Source organism: Gopherus flavomarginatus, chromosome 3 (assembly GCF_025201925.1).
Source record: "Gopherus flavomarginatus isolate rGopFla2 chromosome 3, rGopFla2.mat.asm, whole genome shotgun sequence".
NCBI classification, from domain to species: domain Eukaryota; kingdom Metazoa; phylum Chordata; order Testudines; family Testudinidae; genus Gopherus; species Gopherus flavomarginatus.
The window spans coordinates 130,481,001-130,504,669 of NC_066619.1; the positions used below are offsets into that span (position 1 = coordinate 130,481,001).

The window sequence follows — 23,669 nt, forward strand, 5'->3', positions numbered from 1 at the left end:
CTGCTTTCTCTGAGCTTTGGAGAAGTAGTTCTACTTTCTAGTCTTCTGTTTCCAAGTGTAAGGACAAAGAGATCAGATAGTAAGTTATATGGTTTCTTTTCTTTGGTATTTGCATGAATATAAGTGCTGGAGTGCTTTGATTTGTATTCTTTTTGAATAAGGCTGTTTATTCAATATTCTTTTAAGCAATTGACCCTGTGTTGTATCATCTAATACAGAGAGAACATTTGTACTTATTTTTCTTTCTTTTTATATAAAGCTTTCTTTTAAGACCTGTTGGAGTTTTTCTTTACTTCAGGGAAATTGAGTCTGTACTCACCAGGGAATTGGTGGGAGGAAGAAATCAAGGGGAGATTTGTGTGTTGGATTGCTAGCCTGACTTTGCATTCCCTCTGGGGGAATAGGAAAGTACTTTTTGTTTCCAGGATTGGGAACAGAGAGGGAGATTCACTCTGTTTGGATTCACAGAGCTGGTGTCTGTGTATCTCTCCAGGAGCACCTGGAGGGGGGAAGGGAAAAAGGATTATTTCCCTTTGTTGTGAGACTCAAGGGATTTGGGTCTTGGGGTCCCCAGGGAAGGTTTTTCAGAGGGACCAGAGTGCCCCAAAACACTCTAATTTTTTGGGTGGTGGCAGCAGGTACCAGGTCCAAGCTGGTAACTAAGCTTGGAGGTTTTCATGCTAACCCCCATATTTTGGACGCTAAGGTCCAAATCTGGGACTAAGGTTATTACATGAGTGGCAGCTGGTGGGAGATAGACAGAACCCAGAAGCCAGTAGAAATATTATATTTTTCTTTTCTCTGCTAAGGGCTTTTTAGCAGAGAGAAGCAGTTGGTTTTAAAAGGGAACCAGAGAGAATTTTTTTTTCTGCTCTCTCTCGCAGTTTGTGGCTTGCATGTTAAGGGTCTTTTGTCATGCAATAGCCCTCCCATTAGGAGGCAAGTACCGGCACTTATATGCATGCAAATAAAGTGGTTTTTCTGGTTTCCCTTCATTGAACATTAGCTAGAGAGAGAAAAGGAAAATTAACTAAAGGCACTGTTGCTAGGCAGACTTCAGGAGGCAACAGAGAACCTGCAGTTCAGAAGATAAACACCGGAGGGCACCCCAACACAAGAAAACAGGAACCATGACTTCTAAGGCAAAAATTGACGCCGAAGAACAAATCAAAGAAGCTGAACACAGGCGACAACTGGAAATAAAACAAAAAGAGATGGAGATGAAAGAAAGAGAAGAACAGATCAAAGAGGCAGCACACAAAAGAAAACTAGAAGAAGAAGAGATGGCCTACCGAAGGAAACAAGCAGAAGATGAGTTGGCCCACAGAAGGAAGCAAGAAGAAGAGGAGGCGGCCCACCACCGAGAAATGGAAAAACAACAAAAAGAGAATGAAGAGAAGGAAAAACAGAGAAAACATGAACTGGAGTTGGCAAAAGCTGGGCTGCCTGTGCCAGCCAACCCTAACAACCCGGCACCAAATATTGCTCCACAGCACAGAAAATTTCCCACCTACAAGGCAGGTGATGACACCGAGGCCTTCTTGGAAAATTTTGAAAGAGCCTGTCTTGGGTACAGCATTCCCGAAGACCAGTACATGGTAGAATTGAGGTCACAGCTCAGTGGACCTTTAGCAGAGGTGGCAGCTGAAATGCCTAAGCACCAAATGAATGACTATAAACTTTTCCTAACCAAGGCCAGATACAGGATGGGGATAACCCCAGATCATGCCCGTCGGCGCTTCAGAACCCAAAAGTGGAAACCAGAGGTGTCATTTCCCAAACACGCCTACTACATTGCAAAAAAACTATGAGGCCTGGCTAACAGGAAACAACATTCAAACCTTGGAAGAACTGAACCTCCTCATACAAATGGAGCAGTTCTTGGATGGTGTTCCTGAAGACATCACACGGTACATACAAGATGGAAACCCCAAGAATATCGCTGAGGCGGGGGAGATTGGAGCCAAATGGATGGAACTGGCAGAAAGCAAGAAAGCTACTGTCAAGGGGAACGATTACCCCAGGGGGCACACAGACCATAAACCCTACAACCGAGGACAGCCAAAGACCCCACATACCACCCAAGTAAAGCCACAGATACCCTACCCTTCAACCTCACCAGTCTCCAGTAACTCACCTCGGCCCAGTGACCCATCAGATGGAAGATGCTTTAAGTGTAATGAACTGGGACATATCAAGGCCAACTGTCCCAAGAACACCATGCGAGTGCAATTCATTACACCACCATCACCCCAAAGATCCCCAGGCCCGGATGCCTCTCAAATACCCTTGGAGCGAAGGGAAAATTTGAGAGTGGGCGGAAAGAAGGTTACTGCGTGGAGAGACACGGGGGCACAAGTGTCAGCTATCCACCAATCCTTCGTTGACCCCAAATTCATCAACCCAAAGGCCAAAGTTACAATTTACCCCTTCATGTCACAAGCTGTAGACTTGCCTACAGCTGAACTGCCTGTCCAGTACAAAGGCTGGTCAGGAATGTGGACTTTTGCAGTCTATGACAATTATCCTATCCCCATGCTACTGGGGGAAGACTTGGCCAACCAGGTGAGGCGGGCCAAGAGAGTGGGAATGGTTACACGTAGCCAAACCAGGCAAGCTTCCAGACCCATTCCTGTTCCTGAGCCGTCCACAGAGGCCCCATCTGTGTTACCAGAGACCCAGACAGAGGTAGTGGACCCGGATTCCATGCCAACCACTGAAACAGCCACAGCACCTCCAGTCCCAGGCCCGGAACTGGAACAGCAACCAGCACCAGCAAGTGCAACCACATCTTCAAACTCAAAGCCAGAGGGCGCCAGCGAGCCAAAACTGGCAGAAGCAACAGACAGCCATACCCAAAAGGCTCAGCCAGAGCCTGAAATACCCTCAGGTGCACCAGCGGAGAGCGGTTCACCAGCAACGGAAACAACCCCATCACCTACATCGCTTCCAGAGGGACCAAGCCCAAGTCCACAGTCTGAGGAAGAACTGGTGACCCCAGCCTCAAGGGAACAGTTCCAGACTGAGCAGGAAGCAGATGACAGCCTTCAGAAAGCTTGGGCGGTGGCCCGGAGCACCCCACCGCCTCTCAGCTCTTCTAATCGATCCCGGTTTGTTATAGACCAAGGACTTTTATACAAGGAAATTCTTTCTGGTGGACACCAGGAAGAATGGCAGCCGCAAAAACAGTTGGTGGTTCCAACTAAGTACCGGGGGAAGCTCTTAAGCTTAGCCCATGATCATCCCAGTGGCCATGCTGGGGTGAACAGAACCAAGGACCGGTTGGGGAAGTCCTTCCACTGGGAGGGGATGGGCAAGGATGTTGCCAAGTATGTCCGGTCTTGTGAGGTATGCCAAAGAGTGGGAAAGCCTCAAGACCAGGTCAAGGCCCCTCTCCAGCCACTCCCCATAATTGAGGTCCCATTTCAGCGAGTAGCTGTGGATATTCTGGGCCCTTTCCCAAAAAAGACGCCCAGAGGAAAGCAGTACGTACTGACTTTAGTGGACTTTGCTACCCGATGGCCGGAAGCAGTAGCTCTAGGCAACACCAGGGCTAACACTGTGTGCCTGGCCCTAACAGACATCTTTGCCAGGGTAGGTTGGCCCTGCGACATCCTTACAGATTCAGGGTCTAATTTCCTGGCAGGGACCATGGAAAAACTGTGGGAAACTCATGGGGTGAATCACTTGGTTGCCACCCCATACCACCATCAAACCAATGGCCTGGTGGAAAGGTTCAATGGAACTTTGGGGGCCATGATACGAAAATTCATCAACGAATTCTCCAATAATTGGGACCTAGTGTTGCAGCAGTTGCTGTTTGCCTACAGGGCTGTACCACATCCCAGTTTAGGGTTTTCACCATTTGAACTTGTGTATGGTCACGAGGTTAAGGGGCCATTACAGTTGGTGAAGCAGCAATGGGAGGGGTTTACGCCTTCTCCAGGAACTAACATGCTGGACTTTGTAAGCAACCTACAAAGCACCCTCCGACACTCTTTAGCCCTTGCTAGAGAGAACCTACAGGATGCTCAAGAAGAGCAAAAGGCCTGGTATGACAGACATGCCAGAGATCGGTCCTTCAAGGTAGGAGACCAGGTTATGGTCTTGAAGGCGCAACAGGCCCATAAGATGGAAGCCTCATGGGAAGGGCCATTCACGGTCCAAGAGCGCCTGGGAGCTGTAAACTACCTCATAGCATTTCCCAATTCCTCACTAAAGCCTAAAGTGTACCATGTTAATTCTCTCAAGCCTTTCTATTCCAGAGACTTACAGGTTTGTCAGTTTACAGTCCAGGGAGAGGATGCTGAGTGGCCTGACGGTGTCTACTACGACGGGAAAAAAGACGGTGGCGTGGAAGAGGTGAACCTCTCAACCACTCTGGAACGTCTGCAGCGGCAGCAAATCAAGGAGCTGTGCACTAGCTTCGCCCCATTGTTCTCAGCCACCCCAGGACGGACTGAACGGGCATACCACTCCATTGATACAGGTAATGCTCACCCAATCAGAACCCCACCCTACCGAGTGTCTCCTCATGCCCAAGCTGCTATAGAACGGGAGATCCAAAACATGCTACAGATGGGTATAATCCGCTCATCTACCAGTGCATGGGCATCTCCAGTGGTTCTGGTACCCAAACCAGATGGGGAAATACGCTTTTGCGTGGACTACCGTAAGCTAAATGCTGTAACTCGTCCGGACAACTATCCAATGCCACGTACCGATGAGCTATTGGAAAAGTTGGGACGTGCCCAGTTCATCTCTACAATAGACTTAACCAAGGGGTACTGGCAAGTACCACTAGATGAACCTGCCAAGGAGAGGTCAGCATTTGTCACCCATGCGGGGGTGTATGAATTCAATGTCCTTCCTTTCGGCCTTCGAAATGCACCCGCCACCTTCCAGAGGCTGGTAGATGGTCTACTAGCTGGACTGGGAGAATTTGCAGTTGCCTACCTCGATGATGTGGCCATTTTTTCAGACTCCTGGCCCGAACACCTACTACACCTGGAAAAGGTCTTTGAGCACATCAGGCAGGCAGGACTAACTGTTAAGGCCAAAAAGTGTCAAATAGGCCAAAACAGAGTGACTTACCTGGGGCACCAGGTGGGTCGAGGAACCATAAACCCCCTACAGGCCAAGGTGGATGCTATCCAAAAGTGGCCTGTCCCAAGGTCAAAGAAACAGGTCCAATCCTTCTTAGGCTTGGCCGGATACTACAGGCGATTTGTACCACACTACAGCCAAATCGCTGCCCCACTGACCGACCTGACCAAAAAGACCCAGCCAAATGCAGTTAAGTGGACTGATGAGTGTCAAAAGGCCTTTACCCAACTTAAGGCAACGCTCATGTCTGACCCTGTGCTCAGGGCCCCGGATTTTGACAAGCCATTCCTAGTAACCACAGATGCATCTGAGCGTGGTATAGGAGCAGTGCTCATGCAGGAAGCAACAGATCACAACTTCCATCCTGTCGTGTTTCTCAGCAAGAAACTGTCTGAGAGGGAAAGTCACTGGTCAGTCAGTGAAAAGGAATGCTATGCCATTGTGTACGCCCTGGTAAAGCTACGCCCATATGTTTGGGGACGGCGGTTCCAACTACAAACTGACCATGCTGCACTAAAGTGGCTTCATACTGCCAAGGGGAACAACAAGAAACTTCTTCGTTGGAGTTTAGCTCTCCAAGATTTTGATTTTGAAATTCAACACATCACAGGAGCTTCTAATAAAGTTGCTGATGCACTCTCCCGTGAGAGTTTCCCAGAATTCAGTAGTTAAAAAGTGTTCTTAAAATGTAGAAGTCTGTTAGTTATATACTTAGGAGTATATGTAAAGGTGTATGTGTTGTATTAATCTGTTTATTTTCAAGTTCTAGAAGGAAATCGCCGCCAGTGAGCTTCCCCACTGTCTGCAATTTGGGGGGCGTGTCATAAACAGATAGCTAAGGGTTAATGTCTCTTTCACCTGAAGCACCTGACCAGAGGACCAATCAGGAAACCGGATTTTTTTCAACTTTGGGTGGAGGGAATTGAGTGTCTAAGGTCTTTTGTTTTCTGCCTGCCTGCTTTCTCTGAGCTTTGGAGAAGTAGTTCTACTTTCTAGTCTTCTGTTTCAAAGTGTAAGGACAAAGAGATCAGATAGTAAGTTATATGGTTTCTTTTCTTTGGTATTTGCATGAATATAAGTGCTGGAGTGCTTTGATTTGTATTCTTTTTGAATAAGGCTGTTTATTCAATATTCTTTTAAGCAATTGACCCTGTGTTGTATCATCTAATACAGAGAGAACATTTGTACTTATTTTTCTTTCTTTTTATATAAAGCTTTCTTTTAAGACCTGTTGGAGTTTTTCTTTACTTCAGGGAAATTGAGTCTGTACTCACCAGGGAATTGGTGGGAGGAAGAAATCAAGGGGAGATTTGTGTGTTGGATTGCTAGCCTGACTTTGCATTCCCTCTGGGGGAATAGGAAAGTACTTTTTGTTTCCAGGATTGGGAACAGAGAGGGAGATTCACTCTGTTTGGATTCACAGAGCTGGTGTCTGTGTATCTCTCCAGGAGCACCTGGAGGGGGGAAGGGAAAAAGGATTATTTCCCTTTGTTGTGAGACTCAAGGGATTTGGGTCTTGGGGTCCCCAGGGAAGGTTTTTCAGAGGGACCAGAGTGCCCCAAAACACTCTAATTTTTTGGGTGGTGGCAGCAGGTACCAGGTCCAAGCTGGTAACTAAGCTTGGAGGTTTTCATGCTAACCCCCATATTTTGGACGCTAAGGTCCAAATCTGGGACTAAGGTTATTACAATCACATGTTGCAAAATGCAGAGATCAGTGGGCCAGCATTTCCACTGGTATAAATAGGTGTAACCGGTACACCTAGGCTGAGTCATGCCTGCTGAAATGCAAAATAGAGAAGTGCAGTAATTTAACCCCTTCCAGCTGCAGTCTCTCCTACCACATTCAAAACAGTACATGGCCCCTAAAGTGCATCTGTCCTAGAGAACTGGATCATTTCAAAGCTAAATGTTACAGTTCACACAGCTTGAGCTTCAAGCAATTAATGTGTCTGCGCTCAGCAATCTGGTTTCTGCAGCTCAGTTGTACATAGAAGGCGGCCCGCTTTGCCTCCAGCATTTATAATGGTGTTAAATATATAAAGTGTTTTTAATTTATGGGTGTGGGGGTGCACTCAGAGGCTTGCTATGTAAAAGCGGTCACCAGTACAAAAGTTTGAGAACCACTGATTTAAGCTGCCAGGCTCATCTTTTGCAGTGATCGCTTGGTGAGAAGTGTTCACCCACAGGCGACAGGAGACTTTTGTCTCATCATTTTTCTGTGTGAAATCATTTGAGAGTGTGGTGATTCTCTAGTTTCACCCACATAGTAGTTGTTGGGGCATTTGATGCACTGGTTGAGTTACACCACGTGTTGTGATAAGCATATGTCAGCTCCATGCACATTGAAAGGTGTGTTGTGAGGAATATTGACCATGATAGCAGTGACGGTAGGGCTGCAGATTTTGCATCTGTTATAGCAGGCTCTGGTGCCACTTTGAGTTGGTGTGTCGTGGTCTGTGGGGAACTTGTTTCTGATGATGATCTGGGTGAGGTTGATGGATTATTTGAAGGCTAGAAGAGAGGGAGGTTGGGAATATCTTTCAGGATGGGTCCCCACCAAGTATGGGTTGAAATTGTTTGATATCCTGTAGGGGTTCCAGTGTGGGGTTTTAAGCAACAACTAATGGTGTGCAGTTAGTGGGTTTTTTCCTGTATTAAAACAGATTCTCTTGCGGAATTAGGGTGGTCCATTACATGATGTGATCTACTTCTCTGGTACAGTGTCCTTGTTTGGTGAAGGCTTGTTTGGTGCAGGCTGTTTTAAGTGTCTTAAGGTGAACATCCCAGACCTTCTCCTGAAAGCTTATTCTGTGTTATCTGAGGCCATGGCTGTAGATAATAGGTTTCTTGGTGTTTGGCATGGTTGCTGGATCTATGAAGGTAGGTGTGGTGATCTGTGGGTTTCTTGTATATAAGTTGTCTGTAGGGCCATTGTTGAAGCTGATTGTGGTGTCCGGGAAGTTGATGCTGGTGGTTGAATTTGTAGTGGAAATCTGAGGAAGTTTGGGTCATCTGTCCAGAGGTTGAACATATCATTAATGTATCTCAGATACATCATCTGTTTCTGGTTGCATTCTTCCAGAAATTCTTCTTGAGGTAGACAGCCAGTTCTCTGGGGCAGGGGTGGTCTCTCACTGTGTGTATGTGCAGCATCTAGCACAGATGGGGCCTCAGTCTCAGTTGTGGCCAGTAGTAGGGACTCCAAAAGAAATAATAGCCTATCTTTGTGCACAACAAATACACATCTCTGCGGCTGACAGTGCAGGAAAGTGCCTAGAATGTATTGGTTTTCTGGGTAGGACTGGAAGGGCTAATCACTTCTGCAGTGCACCCACTCCCATGCAAACATGGGCTGCATCAGCTTTAGCTGTGATTTAGGACTGTGTCTGGAAACCTTAGCTCTAGTGATAGTGCCGTGCACTGGCATCCATGTGCCATATCTCTGATATATGGAAAATACATTCTCAAGGTCTTTAGTTTGCTACAACTGGCTTCTAAATTAACCCCACAGAGACAAACTGCTGGTGCCAGCAGCACCACATCTAATCAAAGCAAGTCATGCTTTTAAATTTTTCTTTGTGTAACCCCCACACCTCCTGCGTGTGGTGTTCTTTCCCACCTAGTGGCACCGAGACCACTTAGAGAGAGATTGAGTCTGCTCAACAGCCTGAGCTAACAGCCAGTTGGCTTGAGGCTCATGCAGTAGAGGCTCATACACTAAGCTTCAAAAGTCCCAGGTTCAATCATGCCTGCCACAGACTGTGGTCTGTTGGCATTGCATTTGTGAATGGAGGAGATGGATTTCTCCATGTGACGTGATATTCATCATTGTGGAGGGCAAATTGTGGAGACCTAAGAGGCATCTGGTCTTTCCATGATGCAGAAGGGAGTCTGTATGCAGGGCCGGCTCTAGCAATTTCGCCGCCCCAAACACGGCGGCACGCCGCTGGGGGCGCTCTGCCACTCCCACGGCTCTGGCGGACCTCCCGCAGGCATTTCTGCGGACGGTCAGCTGGTCTTGCAGCTCCGGTGGAGCTGCCGCAGGCGTGTCTGTGGGAGGTCCACTGGAGCCACTGGACCAGAGGACCGTCCGCAGCCACGTCTGTGGCAGCTCCACCAGAGCCGCCTGCCGCCCTCCCAGCAACCAGCAGAGCGCCCCCCATGGCGTGCTGCCCCAAGCACGTGCTGCCCCAAGCACGTGCTTGGTGCGCTGAGGCCTGGACCCGGCCCTGTCTGTATGGCACAGAACCTGTTTTTCTCTATGCTGGTTGAGTTTAGACCTGACTTGGTTCAAGAGAGCCTGTGTGGAAGCAGATTCCTCCAGCTGCTGTATAATGTGTGTGCTGTGCTCATGTTTTATAGATGTGATGTCAAGCCACGTCCTCGTCTAAGAGGAGGTGAACTGGGCTAACCAATGGGATAATCCCCTATTCCTGTTATGCAATTTTAAAACAGGCTGGTAAGTTCTGGTTTCTTTTTTTCTTTTCATGTTCCCTTCCTGGACAGGGAAAGCAATACACAATTCCAGCCAGTTATGCAAGGCTTAACCATGTTGGTGAACTCCTGTGCGTGGTTCCATTAGGCCCAATAAGGTGACTTGTGCGAGTGAGCGATCCCTGAAGCGAGTAAGATTTGCACAATGGTGTAAGTAGCCCTGTGAGTAAGTAGGAATGCTATCCAACAGCCTGCACAGGTACCTAAGACATCCAGGATAACTTCACTGTGTGAGGAGTTCTGGTGACCTTCCCTGGGAGTTCAGCGGGTGGAGTGCATGAGGGTTGGGGCATTGTCTAGCAATCTGGGCAAGTACCAATACAGTGAGGTGTTGCAATGTGCTCTAGTTCTGTGACTCCTGCAATAGAAAACACGGTTCTGAGCCTGAGATTGTGACTCCGACTCCTTGATTCTCCCCATGCTCTGGTGGAGGAAGTGATCTGCACCACCCCTATGCCTGGCACCGATTCCTTCCCCAGCTTGCTGGCCACACACACCTGTATGGGAGAGGCAGTAGCAGGCCATTGAAAGTGGTTTCTAGTGAGGGTCCCGCAGGGGTCTGTTCTTGGCCTGCCACTAATCAGTATCTTTATCAGTGACCTGGAAGAACATATAAAATGATGGTTGGCAAAATGCCCAGAGGAGACAAAAATTGATGGAGTGATAAACAATGATGGGTGCAAGCACAGAGGACTTGTGCCTCCTTATGCTGGGAGGCCACGATCTAAAGGGGGAGGACACGTGACCTCCCCACACGGCTCCTCTGCCCAGTGGATCCCCCTGCTCTGTGCCCACCAGAGTCACCTGAGGGGGAAGGCTGACTGTGTCCTTCTCCCACTGCACCTCCCCCGGTACGTTTGGCTGCTCTCCCGGGTGGGGAGCGGGACGGAGCGACTTCTCATGTGACTGAAGCTGGCCACTCCGGGTCACTGACTGCGCAGTGCGGCAGCTGCCTGAGAGAGCCTGGCTGGGGCAGCAGCCCCCTCTGCTCCCCGCCTGAGCCCAGCTTCCAGGGACAGGGGCCGAACCAACTGAGCACGAGCTTCTGATGCAGGGCTGTAGCTATAAGAGCTAACAGGGTTATGTAAGCAGGAGGATATCAAGTAGGGGCAGAGCAATGATAATACCTCCATATATGGCACCAGCTACACTCTTCCTGAAATACTGCGTCAGCTTCTGGCATCCGCACTTTAATGCCTAAAACATCCGTCAGGTCTTCCTACCAAACACCTCTAAGATCCAGCCTTTCTTCTGCATCCACATGGCTAAAACTCTTACCCACGCTCTCCTCTTGCATTTCAACTGCTTGCTTCCTCTGTGGCCTCAACCTATTCTGTTGTACCGCTTTCATATCCATTCACAATACTGCAAAGATAACTTCCCTAGCTCCTTGCTTTGAGTATGTCACTCTTCTTTTCGTTCCTCGCCTGGCTCCCGCTTCCTTGCTGCATCAAAGTACCTGGCTTCACTTTTAAGGTCCTTCACAGCCAATCTCTGCCCTTCCTGTCAGCCCTCATATGCTGCCAGTTCCTGACTCACCTCCAGTATTGATCCCAGCCTTCAACACTCACTGATTCAATTTTCAAATGAGTGCCTCTGCACTCTGTCCTCAAGCCACCCCAATGTGTGGAGGAGCTCCCCATAAACATCTGCGCTGTCACTATGTTGCTCTGCTTCGTCTTGCTCCTTAGAACTGTCTCTGCTGTGATCCTTGCAAAACACTCCGTGCCTAGGCTTCTGGTGCAGTGGGGCGGTCGCTTGTCATGCTGACCTTTATTGTCTCATTGTTACCTGGTGCTTCCACCTGTCTTCTGCTTAGGTTGTCAGCTCTCTGCGGCACAGGCTGCCTCTTATTCTGTGTTTGTACAACCCCCCGGCACCACGGAGCGCTGGTCCCTGGCTGCAGATACTACACCCTTCACTGCAGCTCTGTCTACATAGTTTATCCAAGAGATGGTTAACAGGTGACTAGATGAGTCTATAAATAGGGAAGAAGATTTCTGAGGTAGAAAGCTTTTTAATCTCCTGGGCAAAGGCGTAACATCCAATTGTTGGAAGCTGAAGCTAGATAAAGTCAGACTAGAAATATGGCCCAAATGTTAAACAGGGAGGGTTATTAAGCTTTGGAACCACTTACTCAGGCATGTAATAAATTCTCCATGACCTGAAGTCTTTAAATGAAGCCTGATGACTCTCTAAAGGGAATGGCTGAGTAAAATTATACATCGTGGTGGTATTTGGGAGATCAGCTCATATGATCACAATGATCCCTTCTGGCCTGTGAAGTGGCTACCTGGAACTGCAGAGGAGTAAGAGGACCCTTTGTGCATCTATGGACCTGCGGAGATGCCCACCTCTAGGCATGCATAGTTTGATAGGTTCTGTGCAGGCCTGCAATAGCCAAAGCATGCAGCCATTCTCGCAGGTACTTGTCCATCCATCTGTCTGAGTTGGGGGCTGCTGCCTGGCTGTGCTCAAGGCCTGCCCGCTGCCAGTGCAGTCCTTCATTGTGCCATGCTGCATGAGGCCACGAGAGCTGCTACTCCTGGGCATGCAGGTTGGTGCAGTGAGCCACATCTTGAGGCTACTGTGTCTCCGTCACTCTCTGAGCAGCGGAGTTCCCAGCCCTGGTTCTAACAATGCCCTGCATAACAGTGTTCTGAAAGCTGCAGTTTCTATAAGGTGGAGCTATCGGGGTGACAGCAGAGAGGAGAAGGGTATTGGTATATTCTGTGTCACTGTTTCAGTTTACATTATCCCTAAGCTAATCCTTCCCACACCAAACTATGCAGCTTCATACCTTACCAAGCCCGTACTTCTGAATGTAGACGAGAACTCTGCTGTTCCTTCCCTGCCTGGCTGAAGCAGCCTGTAGCAGAGCTACACCCTGCTCTGTACAAGGTTACTGAACAGGTTCCTATTGCTATTGGCTTGTAGTCAATGGGGAGCCCAACCTGAAAGAATTTTTTTTCCCCAGCCCCCCTCTTCTGGCCTTCAAACAACCCCTCCTCCAACCTCTCCAACCTAATAATCAGAAGTGGCTCCCCACAGATCAGAACACACCAATTCAAAGCAGTGCCAGACTCCGCCAGAATAGCAGAGGCAAAACCTGCAGAAATCTCTCCATTGCTACAATGATCAACGCCCTCCACAACACACCTTTCAGGATCCATGAGTACTACACATGCCTATCACAACATGTCTTGTATCTCCTCCAGTGCACTAAATGCTCCAACAACAACTATGTGGGTGAAATAAGACAATCTGCAGAAAAGGACCTGGGCATTACAGTGGATGGGAAGCTGGATATGAGTAAACAATGTGCCCTTGTTGCCAAGAAGGCTAAGGGTATACGGGGCTGCATTAGTAGGAACATTGCCAGCAGATCGAGGGAAGTGATTATTCCCTTCTATTCGGCACTGGTGATGCCACATCTAGAGTGATGCATCCAGTTTTGGGCTCCCCACTACAGAAAGGATGACGACACATTGGAGAGAGTCCAGCAGAGGGCAATGAAAACGATCAGGGGGCTGGAGCACATGGCTTATGAGGAGAGGCTGAGGGAACTGGGCTTATTTAGACTGCAGAAGAGAACTGTGAGGTGGGATTTGATTGCAGCCTTCAGCTACCTGAAGGGGGGTTCCAAAGAGGATGGAACTTGGCTGTTCTCAGTGGTGGCAGATGACAGAACAAGAAGCAATGATCTCAAGTTGCAGTGGGGAAGGTCTAGGTTGGATATTAGGAAATACTATTTCACTAGGAGGGTGGTGAAACACTGGAATGGGTTACCTAGGGAGGTGGTGGAATCTCCATCCTTAGCGGTTTTTAAGGCCTGGCATTACAAAGCTCTGTCTGGGATGATTTAGTTGGGGTTGGACCTGCTTTGAGCAGAGGGTTGGACTAGATGACCACCTGAGGTCCCTTTCAACCCTGATATTCTATGACTCGCTATGCCCTCGAATGATCTCACACAGGAAAATAAGACAAAAAAGATCTATCATCTGTGGGTGAACTCTTTTCACAAAGCGATCACTGTCTACCTCTCCATCTTCATCTTCAAAGGAAACCTGCACAACCCTTTTTCAAAAGACAAGCCTGGAAGCTTAAATTCATAACTCTGCTAGGCATAAAAAATCAGGGACTGAACAAAGACCCTGGATTTATGGCTTATTACAGCAATCTGCAGCCTACTAACCGCCTCAGTCCTATGACTGCGAGGTACTAACAAGCCACTCTACCTTGAATGGTCCGTTTACAATATGTGTTAACTACTTATGCTAAACAATCCGTTCCACCTTGTATTTGGCTGTGGTGCATGGAGTACCTTTCCCAGACCAGACGAAGAGCTCTGTGTAAGCTCAACAGCTTGTGCGTCTCACCAAAAGAAGTTGGTTCCATAAAAGATATTCCCTCACCCACCTTGTATCTTTAATAACATGAGAGTCTGGCAACAAGAGATGGTTTAGAAAAGATATTTGAGAAAGGTGGCGAGCCACTCATGCCCTTCAACTTGAAAGCAGCTGCTGTCTAGGCAGAAAATAGCCTGATTCAGCAAAGCACTTAGGCCATGCCTACACTGCCACTTATGTTGGCAAAACTGATGTTGCTCGGGGGTGTGAAAAAACATATCTTACAGAAGCAGAGCTGCATCAGTACAGCTGTGCCGCTGTAAGCTCTCTAGTGTAGACGTAGCCTTAGACACATGCTTTAAGTGCTTTGCTAAATCAGATCCAAAGCAATGTGGATGAACAGCTTCTCCTCCTATGAGGCAGATAAGGTGATGCAAGCAACTTTAATGGCATCCCCTATACAAAATAATTTCTCTAATTTACACAGCTGGTAAAGTTGATCCCTGGGAATGGACACTTAGGAAGAGAGAAGATAAATGGTTTCATGCAATGCTAGTCTGTTAATCAACCAGAATTGAGGCTGAAAACATGGTGCAATTGGTAACCTTTTTTGGACCTCATGACCCTCAAGTCTTGGGCAAAAGCAGAGATTCCAGTATTCTCCAGACCCAGGACTCTTGCTGCCATTGTTCAGTCTAGAGTTGTTCTTATTTTAATTGAATGGACGCCCTATAGGTGTCTTAGGGTCTGAATGTCCCCCAAGTTTAGGTTTGTTTGGATCTGGGACCCTTTTCTAATGATCAGTGCTGCCGGAACTGCAAAGGGGACCTGTCTGGGAAGAGGTCATTCCTGATAAGAGCTAATGCCCTCACAACATCTGGAGCATTAGGCAAAGAGCAAAAGCTTTGTTTCTAAAGGATATAACTGGTTAGTTGACCTCCTTTTATAAAATAAATCTTTCCTACTTTGGCTCATGTGCACAGATATAGAAATTTAAATTCACTGGGACAGACAGGATGACATCCAGGAGATAAAGTGCTTAAAGAAGTGCTCTGAAAGGAAGTTATCATCTAGGTATTTTAAAAACCTTTGCCCAAAAGGGGCCTTATTTTCTGGCATGCCCCAAAACCTGTTTCTGTAACTTTCCACTCCCCATGTTATCCGTGGGCTAGAGGACAAGATGGATGATTTTTGAAAATAGTAGAGTGTCATTCCTCAGGTTGGTAGAAAACCAAGAAACTATCGTTATTGTAAAAAAATGACAGCCAATAACAATAAAAAGAGGGTGGTGTTGTGTCGGTAGATGCAGAGGACAAGGATCAGAGGCACACCATAGTTCCAGGGGCTGGAATCTAGTGGGTAGACACTACATATGCAGTCAGTTGTCTAGGGAATATATTGTATTTATATACAGACTGTTTCTGCAGGAGTTAGATGCTGTTCTATACAATGAAACCCTCCTCACTGTGGAGAGGAGATTTTGACTTGGATTATTTTGCATGCTAAAGTTCACCATGGGGCATATCTTCCTCCCGCAAACTCTGCCAGGCCTTGGCTAACACAGAAAGGTTTGCTAGCACTTGCTGCAGCAGCTCATGCTTTAAGATTCCCTAGGTCCCAGATTTGACCCCTACTGCCAGTGACCCACAGGGGGCTTCATGTTACATCTACACCCACTCTGCTGCAGCCGGCCCTTTACCCTGCTCACTCTCTCTGCGTCTTGCATGCACCGACTAAGGGCACTCTGCCCCCTCCCACCCTCGTTTGCATGTTCAGAAGCCAGCAAGAAGCAGCTGCTGCTGCCACCTAGCTGTTTGGCAGGGAGGTTGGAGTACCAGCCATACCAGTTCTTGTAGACAGACAGGCACGGCCGTCTCTGCACACTGGTGCTCTTGTATATTGGGGTGCTGGAGTTAGAGGTGCTGGGGATGCAGCATCTTGGAGTGCTTTTCCTCATATATGGGGTTTACAGTTTGGTTCAATGGCATTCCACACCCCCACTATACAAATTGTTCCAATGCCCCTGTTGCATATTGCCTCATAGAGCCATTCCAGAGTGGCTCCAGAAATAGCACAGGGTCCATAACTACAGCTTTGAGGCTGGCTCTGAGAATAACACACACTTATTAATTTGCAGTAACACATGGTTCATAATCTCTTTAAATGTACAGTGTTTTTATGTAAAATCATTAAAAAGCTACATAATTAATCAACACCTTCCTCATGTTGTCAGGGACATCTGTGCATTTAGAGTGGTATTAGTATTCCGAAGTGACAAACCCATGTGTTAGCGTTCTGCAAAATCCCTAATCCAAGCCGTTCTGTTCTCAATTTCCATTCTACAGCAGTCTGGTTAAGAGGCCACATGCAGTCCCATCACCATTGACAACAGCAGCTGAATTCGTTACCTTGATGAGGTTATGCCCATGAAGCAGAATTGCTGCTGACTTACCACATCGATTATCTGCAGCAAAGAAAGTTGTAGCTCAACAATAAGAGGTTGGGAATCATTCACTACAGGGCGTTCAAGGCGATTGTAGTTCCTCAACAGTTCTCTGTACAGACGCCTTTGGTTTTCACCCTGCTGGGAAACTTTTGGAGGGGAAAAAAAGATGGTGACATAAATCATCCAGCCCGATCAGAAAGTCATTTTATTTTTGAATTCTCCATAGTTTAATTTGATTTTCTAAAACAGAGAAGCAGATTCCCAGAAAGTAAAGACCTCCTCAGGTTTGCCCATATCTAACACATCTTCCATTCTATGGTTGCATAAAACATTGTGCACTGCATGTGTTTCTATCACAGAGCAGCCAAAGAGCTAGGGGTATATAAGCTGGCTAGGAATCTTTAGTGCCACATGACAAAATACGCAGCTGAAGCTCTTGACATCTCTCAAAGGCGGGAAATCCCACACAACAAACTGTTTTTAGATTTCACCGTTTCCAGGTGTTTCCTCTTTTTTGGGGGGCCAGGGGGGCGTTCAACCATATTTGTGTTTTGAAACAAAACATTTTAAAAAGTTAAAAATATTTTTTTCCTGGACGAAACTATTAGTAGAATCCTGCCTGAATTTGCAAATAGTTCTAGAGCACTGGAAAATACATTTTTTTTTTAAGGGAAAAACCAGGAGTCAAAAAAAACCTTGGCCCAGCTCTGAGTGGCTGTATTGCAGGGCCAGCTCTAGCCATTTCGCCACCCCAAGCACGGCGGCACGCTGCGGGGGGCGCTCTGCCGCTCGCCCGTCCCGCGGCTCTGGTGGATCTCCCGCAGACATGGCTGCAGAGGGTCCGCTGGTCCCGCGGCTCTGGTGGACCTCCCTCAGGCGTGCCTGGGGATGCTCCATCGGAGCCACAGGACCAGCAGACCCTCTGCAGGGACGCCTGTGGGACATCCACCAGAGATGCATGCCGCCCTCCCGGCGACCGGCAGAGCGCCCCCCGTGGCATGCCGCCCCAAGCATACGCTTGGCGTGCTGGGGCCTGGAGCTGGCCCTGCTGCATTGTGTCCTGAAGCCTGAGAGCTGGCATTACATTGGCATTTATATGTGTGTTTATCCTATCTAGGATAACTGTGGAGTCCTTGTTATCACTGGATCTGATTGGGCCAGGCCCTCTGTGACCATGCAGTGGTCTTGGCAGTGCTCACAGGGGCTGGGCAGAATTGCAGGCTTTGTTCAGGGGAGGTCATAGAATACGAAGGTCATCTAGTCCAACCCTCTGCTCCAAGAGGGTCAGTCATCAAACAGATTTTTACCCCCAGTTCCCTAAATGGTTGCCCCAAGGATTGAACTCGTAACGCTGGGTTTAGCAGGCCAGTGCTCAAAGCACTGAGCTAGCCCTCCCCTCAGGTGAATGCATGCTATCGAGATGTTCCTGTAGGGATGCTGCAGGGGGTGGGAAATAGAGTTATCACTTCACTTCCCCACGTGCTAACTAGCATACCTGGCTTCCCTGAAGTCAATGCCCAAATTCCCACTGATTTTCATTGGGGCCAGAATTTCATACCAGGGCTATAGCAGCTAACAGCTATGGGAAGTGTTATTTCTGTCAGTGTCTTCCCTGCTGCCCCTCAACACAGGCCTGTGCCAAACAAGCACAGTCTAGCCCCAGAGAAATGGCTGATCCTTCTGAAAATCCTACAGCTCTTTGCTTCGATAATCTGCGTAGCCTCAACTGCCATATTATGGAATGAAATAGGGTTTTTAAAGTCCTTGTACTGGTTTTTTAACATCTACTTTCTTTGGGTGCTCCTCATTTGTATGTTATGAGACAGCGTAAATGGAAGCACCAATCTACCTTCTGAGAGTCATTCATAGTTTTGTATACCTCCACCATATCCTCCTCCCAATTTCATTTGTTTCTAATCTGTGAAGTCTTTCCAGACCTCTAATTTCTTTTGCTGTTTTTCACTCTGGATCTTTTCTCTTTCTGCTAGCAGTGCAAATCTTTTTTTTTTTTTTTGAGTTAGTATGACCAGAATGAAGCACAACATTTGAGGGGAGGGGGCTCCATTGATTTGTACAATGGCATTACAATAATGTCAGTATTGTACTTACACCCTGATCCTGCAAAGACTGAGCCCTGTATGTAAATTAGTTTCACTGGGACTATTCATAGTCAGAAGGGTACATCAATACATTAAAGATTATGAGGCCCTTGGACACTAAGATAATGGCAGCCACATAAGTATCTAAGGCCTCTCTACACTGGTGAGGGCGGGATCAATCTAAGTTACGCAACTTCTGCTATGTGAATAATGTACCAGAAGTGGACGTACTTAGATCGACTTACTGTGGTGTCTTCACCGCGGTGAGTCAACTGCTTCCACTCCCCCGTTGACTCCGCCTGCACCTCTCATGGCGGTGGAGTACAAGAGTCGATGGGAGAGCATTCAGGTATCGATTTATTGCATCTAGACCCAATAAATTGATCCCCACTGGATTGACCACTGCCTGCCGATCCAGCGGGTAGTGTAGACATATCCTAAAATAGATAAATCTTTGCAGGGCTGATGTCATAGAATGCAGGCTCTTCGGGACAGGGACTGAATTTTCATTCTACGAGGGTTCTGGGCCTAGTACAATAGGGGCTCAATCCCAGATTGGGGCCTCTGGGCTCTATTGCACTACAAATTAATAAATAACTATCATGATAATTCTCTAGTTTTAGTGCAGTGTGACTCCTTGGCTGCTTTTTGATGATCACTGCACATTGAGCAGATCTTTTCATTGAGCTGTCAGCAATGAAACTAGGGCTTGTTCCTGAGTGATTACAGCTAATGTCTTTTTTTGGCAATCCAAATAAATTATGTCAGCCTGTGATCCTTTATCCAATTTTTTGTTAACAGGCTCAAAGAATCCTAGCAGACTGGAATCACAGCTTTAGTTACAAATGCCATGCCTGTTTAAGCCAGCAATATCATGTAGTCTTATACATCTATTACTAATTATTGTACCAATTAATTTCTCGGAGGCTGAGGTAAGGGACTCACAACAGAGTCTCTGCTCTGTATTTCCTAGAATCACTCTTAAGGTGGTGTTTGTCTTGTTTTTTGAGAGGTACGCCTGCTGCACTCCTCTGTAGTAGCTGACTGAGAGAGTATATAGCTGTTTCATTCAAGAGTTCTGCAGGAACACACGATGATATCCTCTGATCCTGGTAAGCTATTTTAATTTAAATTGTCAGATTGCATCTATATCTCTTATGGTTGCCACCTTGGTCTTGGACAGTTCCACAGCTTCATTGCCTGAAAAGACTAGTTCAGAGTTAGATATCTTCACCAATGTCTTCTGTGGTGAACAGCTGTGCAAAGAGATTGTTTGTTTAGTTTCTATGTCATGTCTGGAATACTCTGATTCTCTTACTCATAGCTCAGCAAACCCACTGACTTTCTTGCAAGTTGCCATCTTCTGATATGCTTGAAAAAGATCTTATTTGGTTCACATGTCTTTGTCTATTTTCTTCTCAAATTCACTCTTAACAGCCTAACTTACATTTTACCTGCCATTACATAAGTTCCCTTCTATTGGCTTCACCTAAGCTCATAGACTCATAGACTTTAGGGTCAGAAGGGACCAATATGAACATCTAGTCTGACCTCCTGCACAAAGCAGGCCACAGAACCCTACCCATCCACTTCTATAACAAACCCGTAACCTATGTCCGAGTTATTGAAGTCTTCAAATTGTGGTTTGAAGACGTCAAGCTGCTGAGAATCCACCAGCAAGTGACCCATGCCCCATGCTGCAGAGGAAGGCGAAAAACCTCCAGGGCCTCTGCCAATCTGCCCCGGAGGAAAATTCCTTCCCGACCTCAAATATAGTGATCAGTTAACCCTGAGCATGTGGGCAAGACTCACCAGCCAGCACTCAGGAAAGAATTCTCTGCAGTAACTCAGATCCCATCCCATCCAACATCCCATCACAGACCACTGGGCATACTTATCTGCTGATAATCAAAGATCAATTGCCAAAATTAAGCTATCCCATCATACCATCCCTTCCATAAACTTATCAAGCTTAGTCTTAAAGCCAGATATGTCTTTTGCCCCCACTACTCCCCTTGGAAGGCTGTTCCAGAACTTCACTCCTCTAATGGTTAGAAACCTTCATCTAATTTCAAATCTAAACTTCCTAGTGTCCAGTTTGTACCCATTTGTTCTTGTATCTACATTGGTACTAAGCTTAAATAATTCCTCTCCCTCCCTAATATTAATCCCTCTGATATATTTGTAAAGAGCAAGCATATGCCCTCTCAGCCTTCTTTTGGTTAGGCTAAACAAGCCAAGCTCTTTGAGTCTCCTTTCATAAGGCAGGTTTTCCATTCCTCGGATCATCCTAGTAGCCCATCTCTGAACTGTTCCAGTTTGAATTCATCCTTCCTAAACATGGGAGACCAGAACTGCACACAGTATTCCAGATGAGGTCTCACCAGTGCCTTATATAATGGTACTAACACCTCCTTATCTTTGCTGGAAATACCTCGCCTGATGCATCCTAAAACCGCATTAGCTTTTTTAACGGCCATATCACATTGGCAGCTCATAGTTATCCTGTGATCAACCAATACTCCAAGATCCTTCTCCTCCTCTGTTGCTTCCAACTGATGTGTCCCCAATGTATATCTAAAATTCTTATTATTAATCCCTAAATGCATGACCTTGCACTTTTCACTATTAAATTTCATCCTATTACTATTACTCCAGTTTACAAGGTCATCCAGATCTTCCTGTATGATATCCCGGTCCTTCTCCATGTTAGCAATACCTCCCAGCCTTGTGTCATCCGCAAACTTTATTAGCACATTCCTGCTTTTTGTGCCAAGGTCAGTAATAAAAAGGTTAAATAAGATTGGTCCCAAAACCGATCCTTGAGGAACTCCACTAGTAACCTCCCTCCAGCCTGACAGTTCACCCTTCAGTACGACCCGTTGTAGTCTCCCCTTTAACCAGTTCCTTATCCACCTTTCTATTTACATATTGATCCCCATCTTTTCCAATTTAACTAATAATTCCCCATGTGGAACCGTGTCAAATGCCTTACTGAAATCAAGGTAAATTAGATCTACTGCATTTCCTTTGTCTAAATAATCTGTTACCTTTTCAAAGAAGGAGATCAGGTTGGTTCGGCATGATCTATCTTTAGTAAAACCATGTTGTAACTTGTCCCAATTACCATTGACCTCAATGTCCTTAACTACTTTCTCCTTCAAAATTTTTTCCAAGACCTTACATACTACAGAAGTCAAACTAACAGGCCTATAGTTACTCGGATCACCTTTTTTCCCTTTCTTAAAGATAGGAACTATGTTAGCAATTCTCCAGTCATACGGTACAACCCCTGAGTTTATCAATTCATTAAAAATTCTTGCTAATGGGCTTGCAATTTCATGCGCCAGTTCCTTTAATATTCTTGGGTGAAGATTATCTGAGCCCTCTGATTTTGTCCCATTAAGCTGTTCAAGTTTGGCTTCTACCTCAGATGTGGTAATATCCACCTCCATATCCTCATTCCCGTTTGTCATCCTGTATTTTTCATTTTTTTGAAGGTTGCCTCTAAGGTTTCAATAAACTCTTGGGCCTTACCATGTGCCTGTCCATTCTATCTTCTTCCCATTGTTTAGGGGTAAGCATGACTCTGATTATGATTGCATAAGTGCTTACAATCAGAGTGGAAGCTCCTCACTTTTTATGTCTCCTTAGCTTCGTTTAAACTCACTTGTGTTTCCCCCTTCCTGCCCCCCAAAAGGTGCCCTGTGCTAGTGTTTGAAAATCCTTCTATCCACAACAATGTAGACTGTACTACCATTGTGGTCCTGTATCTTCATTAAACCAAGCTCTCCTGTGTATTACTTAGGACAGAGTCAAACATATCCTCTCCTCCTGCATCCTCCAGACCTAGCTGTTCTAGGAAGCAATTCTTTATGGGGTTGAGAAATTTCTTATCAGAACTGTACCTGTTAATATTTTGGCAGCTGAAGTCCTCCATTATTATCCGATGTTGTGTCCTGTCTCAATGTTGCACCATTGCTGGCACCCACTCAACTTGGAGACCAGCAACATATCCCAGCTATTATATAGCCCATTGTGTTGGGATTTGTAGCCATATGTATGTGCACATTTCATTTTTTATCTATGAAATTATGTAAATCTCCATGCAATTTGGAGCCTGTGGGCTCCTGGCAAATTGCCAAGGCAGCTGTTGGTGTCACAAATGGTTGGCCTGTCTAATCAGGCTGTCATCTCTTTTTGTTGCGGTAATCGCCGAGCATGAAGAGAGGTGAGATAGGGGACAGATTAAAATATATTTTTAAAGAAAAATTAGACCAGTATAGTCTTAAATACTCAGTGCTTAGGTCACCAGGGAGATGATTGGTTTTCTCTCTTCCTAAAGCCCTGAAAACTCCATGGTATGAAGTCAGAATGAGCTAAATTTTGGCATTTCTCTATAACAGGAGGTTGTAACTTCTGGTTCTGGGGACTGGTAGTGAGATGCAGGGAGATTCTTCTCTCAAACAAAAATATGGCCCCTGGTCTTCGGGACTGAATCTTTTTTCCGCTGGCCAGTATGAAATTGCATCCAAAATAACTCTTCGAAGAATGGTAAAGTTGAAAAGTCAATTGCTCAAAAGTGATGCCAGACATGAGGTGAAACCTTCATTCACTTCCCTTGTGCAGATGCATTGTGGTACAATCTTGCCTCACATGACACGGGAAGTGTATAGCAGAACCAGGAATAGAAACCAGAGCTCTTAGGTCTTGGTCAAGGGTCTTTAAGCACAAGAAAATGGCTTCTTTCACTGTCCATTGTATGCCCTAATCAGGCAGGGGTGCTATGGAAAATGTGATTATGTAATTAAACACTGTATCATAATGCATACTGACAAGGGGGCTGATTTCAAGTTGTACAGTCAACCTTAAATCTGGCATCTCCTGGCATTACAATGTTTGACTTTGCAACATTAATGGCCTTTAACATAGGGGTTTTTTAAATACAATTTTTTTTTAATAAAGAAAGCTGTAAAACAGTAATACCATTATATAGAATCACATTGACACCTGCCTGGGTTATTATCAGGAACTGAATGCAGGACTTTTAGATCTACAACACAGACTGCTACCATTAGAGACAAAGGAGTAACTGGTAGCAGTAGTAGGTTGTTATCCTATATGTGGACTAGCCTTTGTGGGGTGGGGAATACAGTACATGTTATACTAGTGC

The 23,669-nt window shown here is 46.3% G+C and overlaps 1 protein-coding gene across 1 annotated transcript in view; it reads right to left on the reverse strand.

Annotated features, from left to right (window-relative positions):
• The window catches only part of LOC127046814 (neuronal acetylcholine receptor subunit alpha-7-like), a 103,440-nt gene that overhangs the window by 62,864 nt on the left and 16,907 nt on the right, over positions 1-23,669 (reverse strand). The window contains exon 2 of the mRNA XM_050944371.1: positions 16,404-16,543. Within this exon, the coding sequence (XP_050800328.1) occupies positions 16,404-16,543 (140 nt within the window). The remainder of the gene's footprint in view (positions 1-16,403; positions 16,544-23,669) is intronic.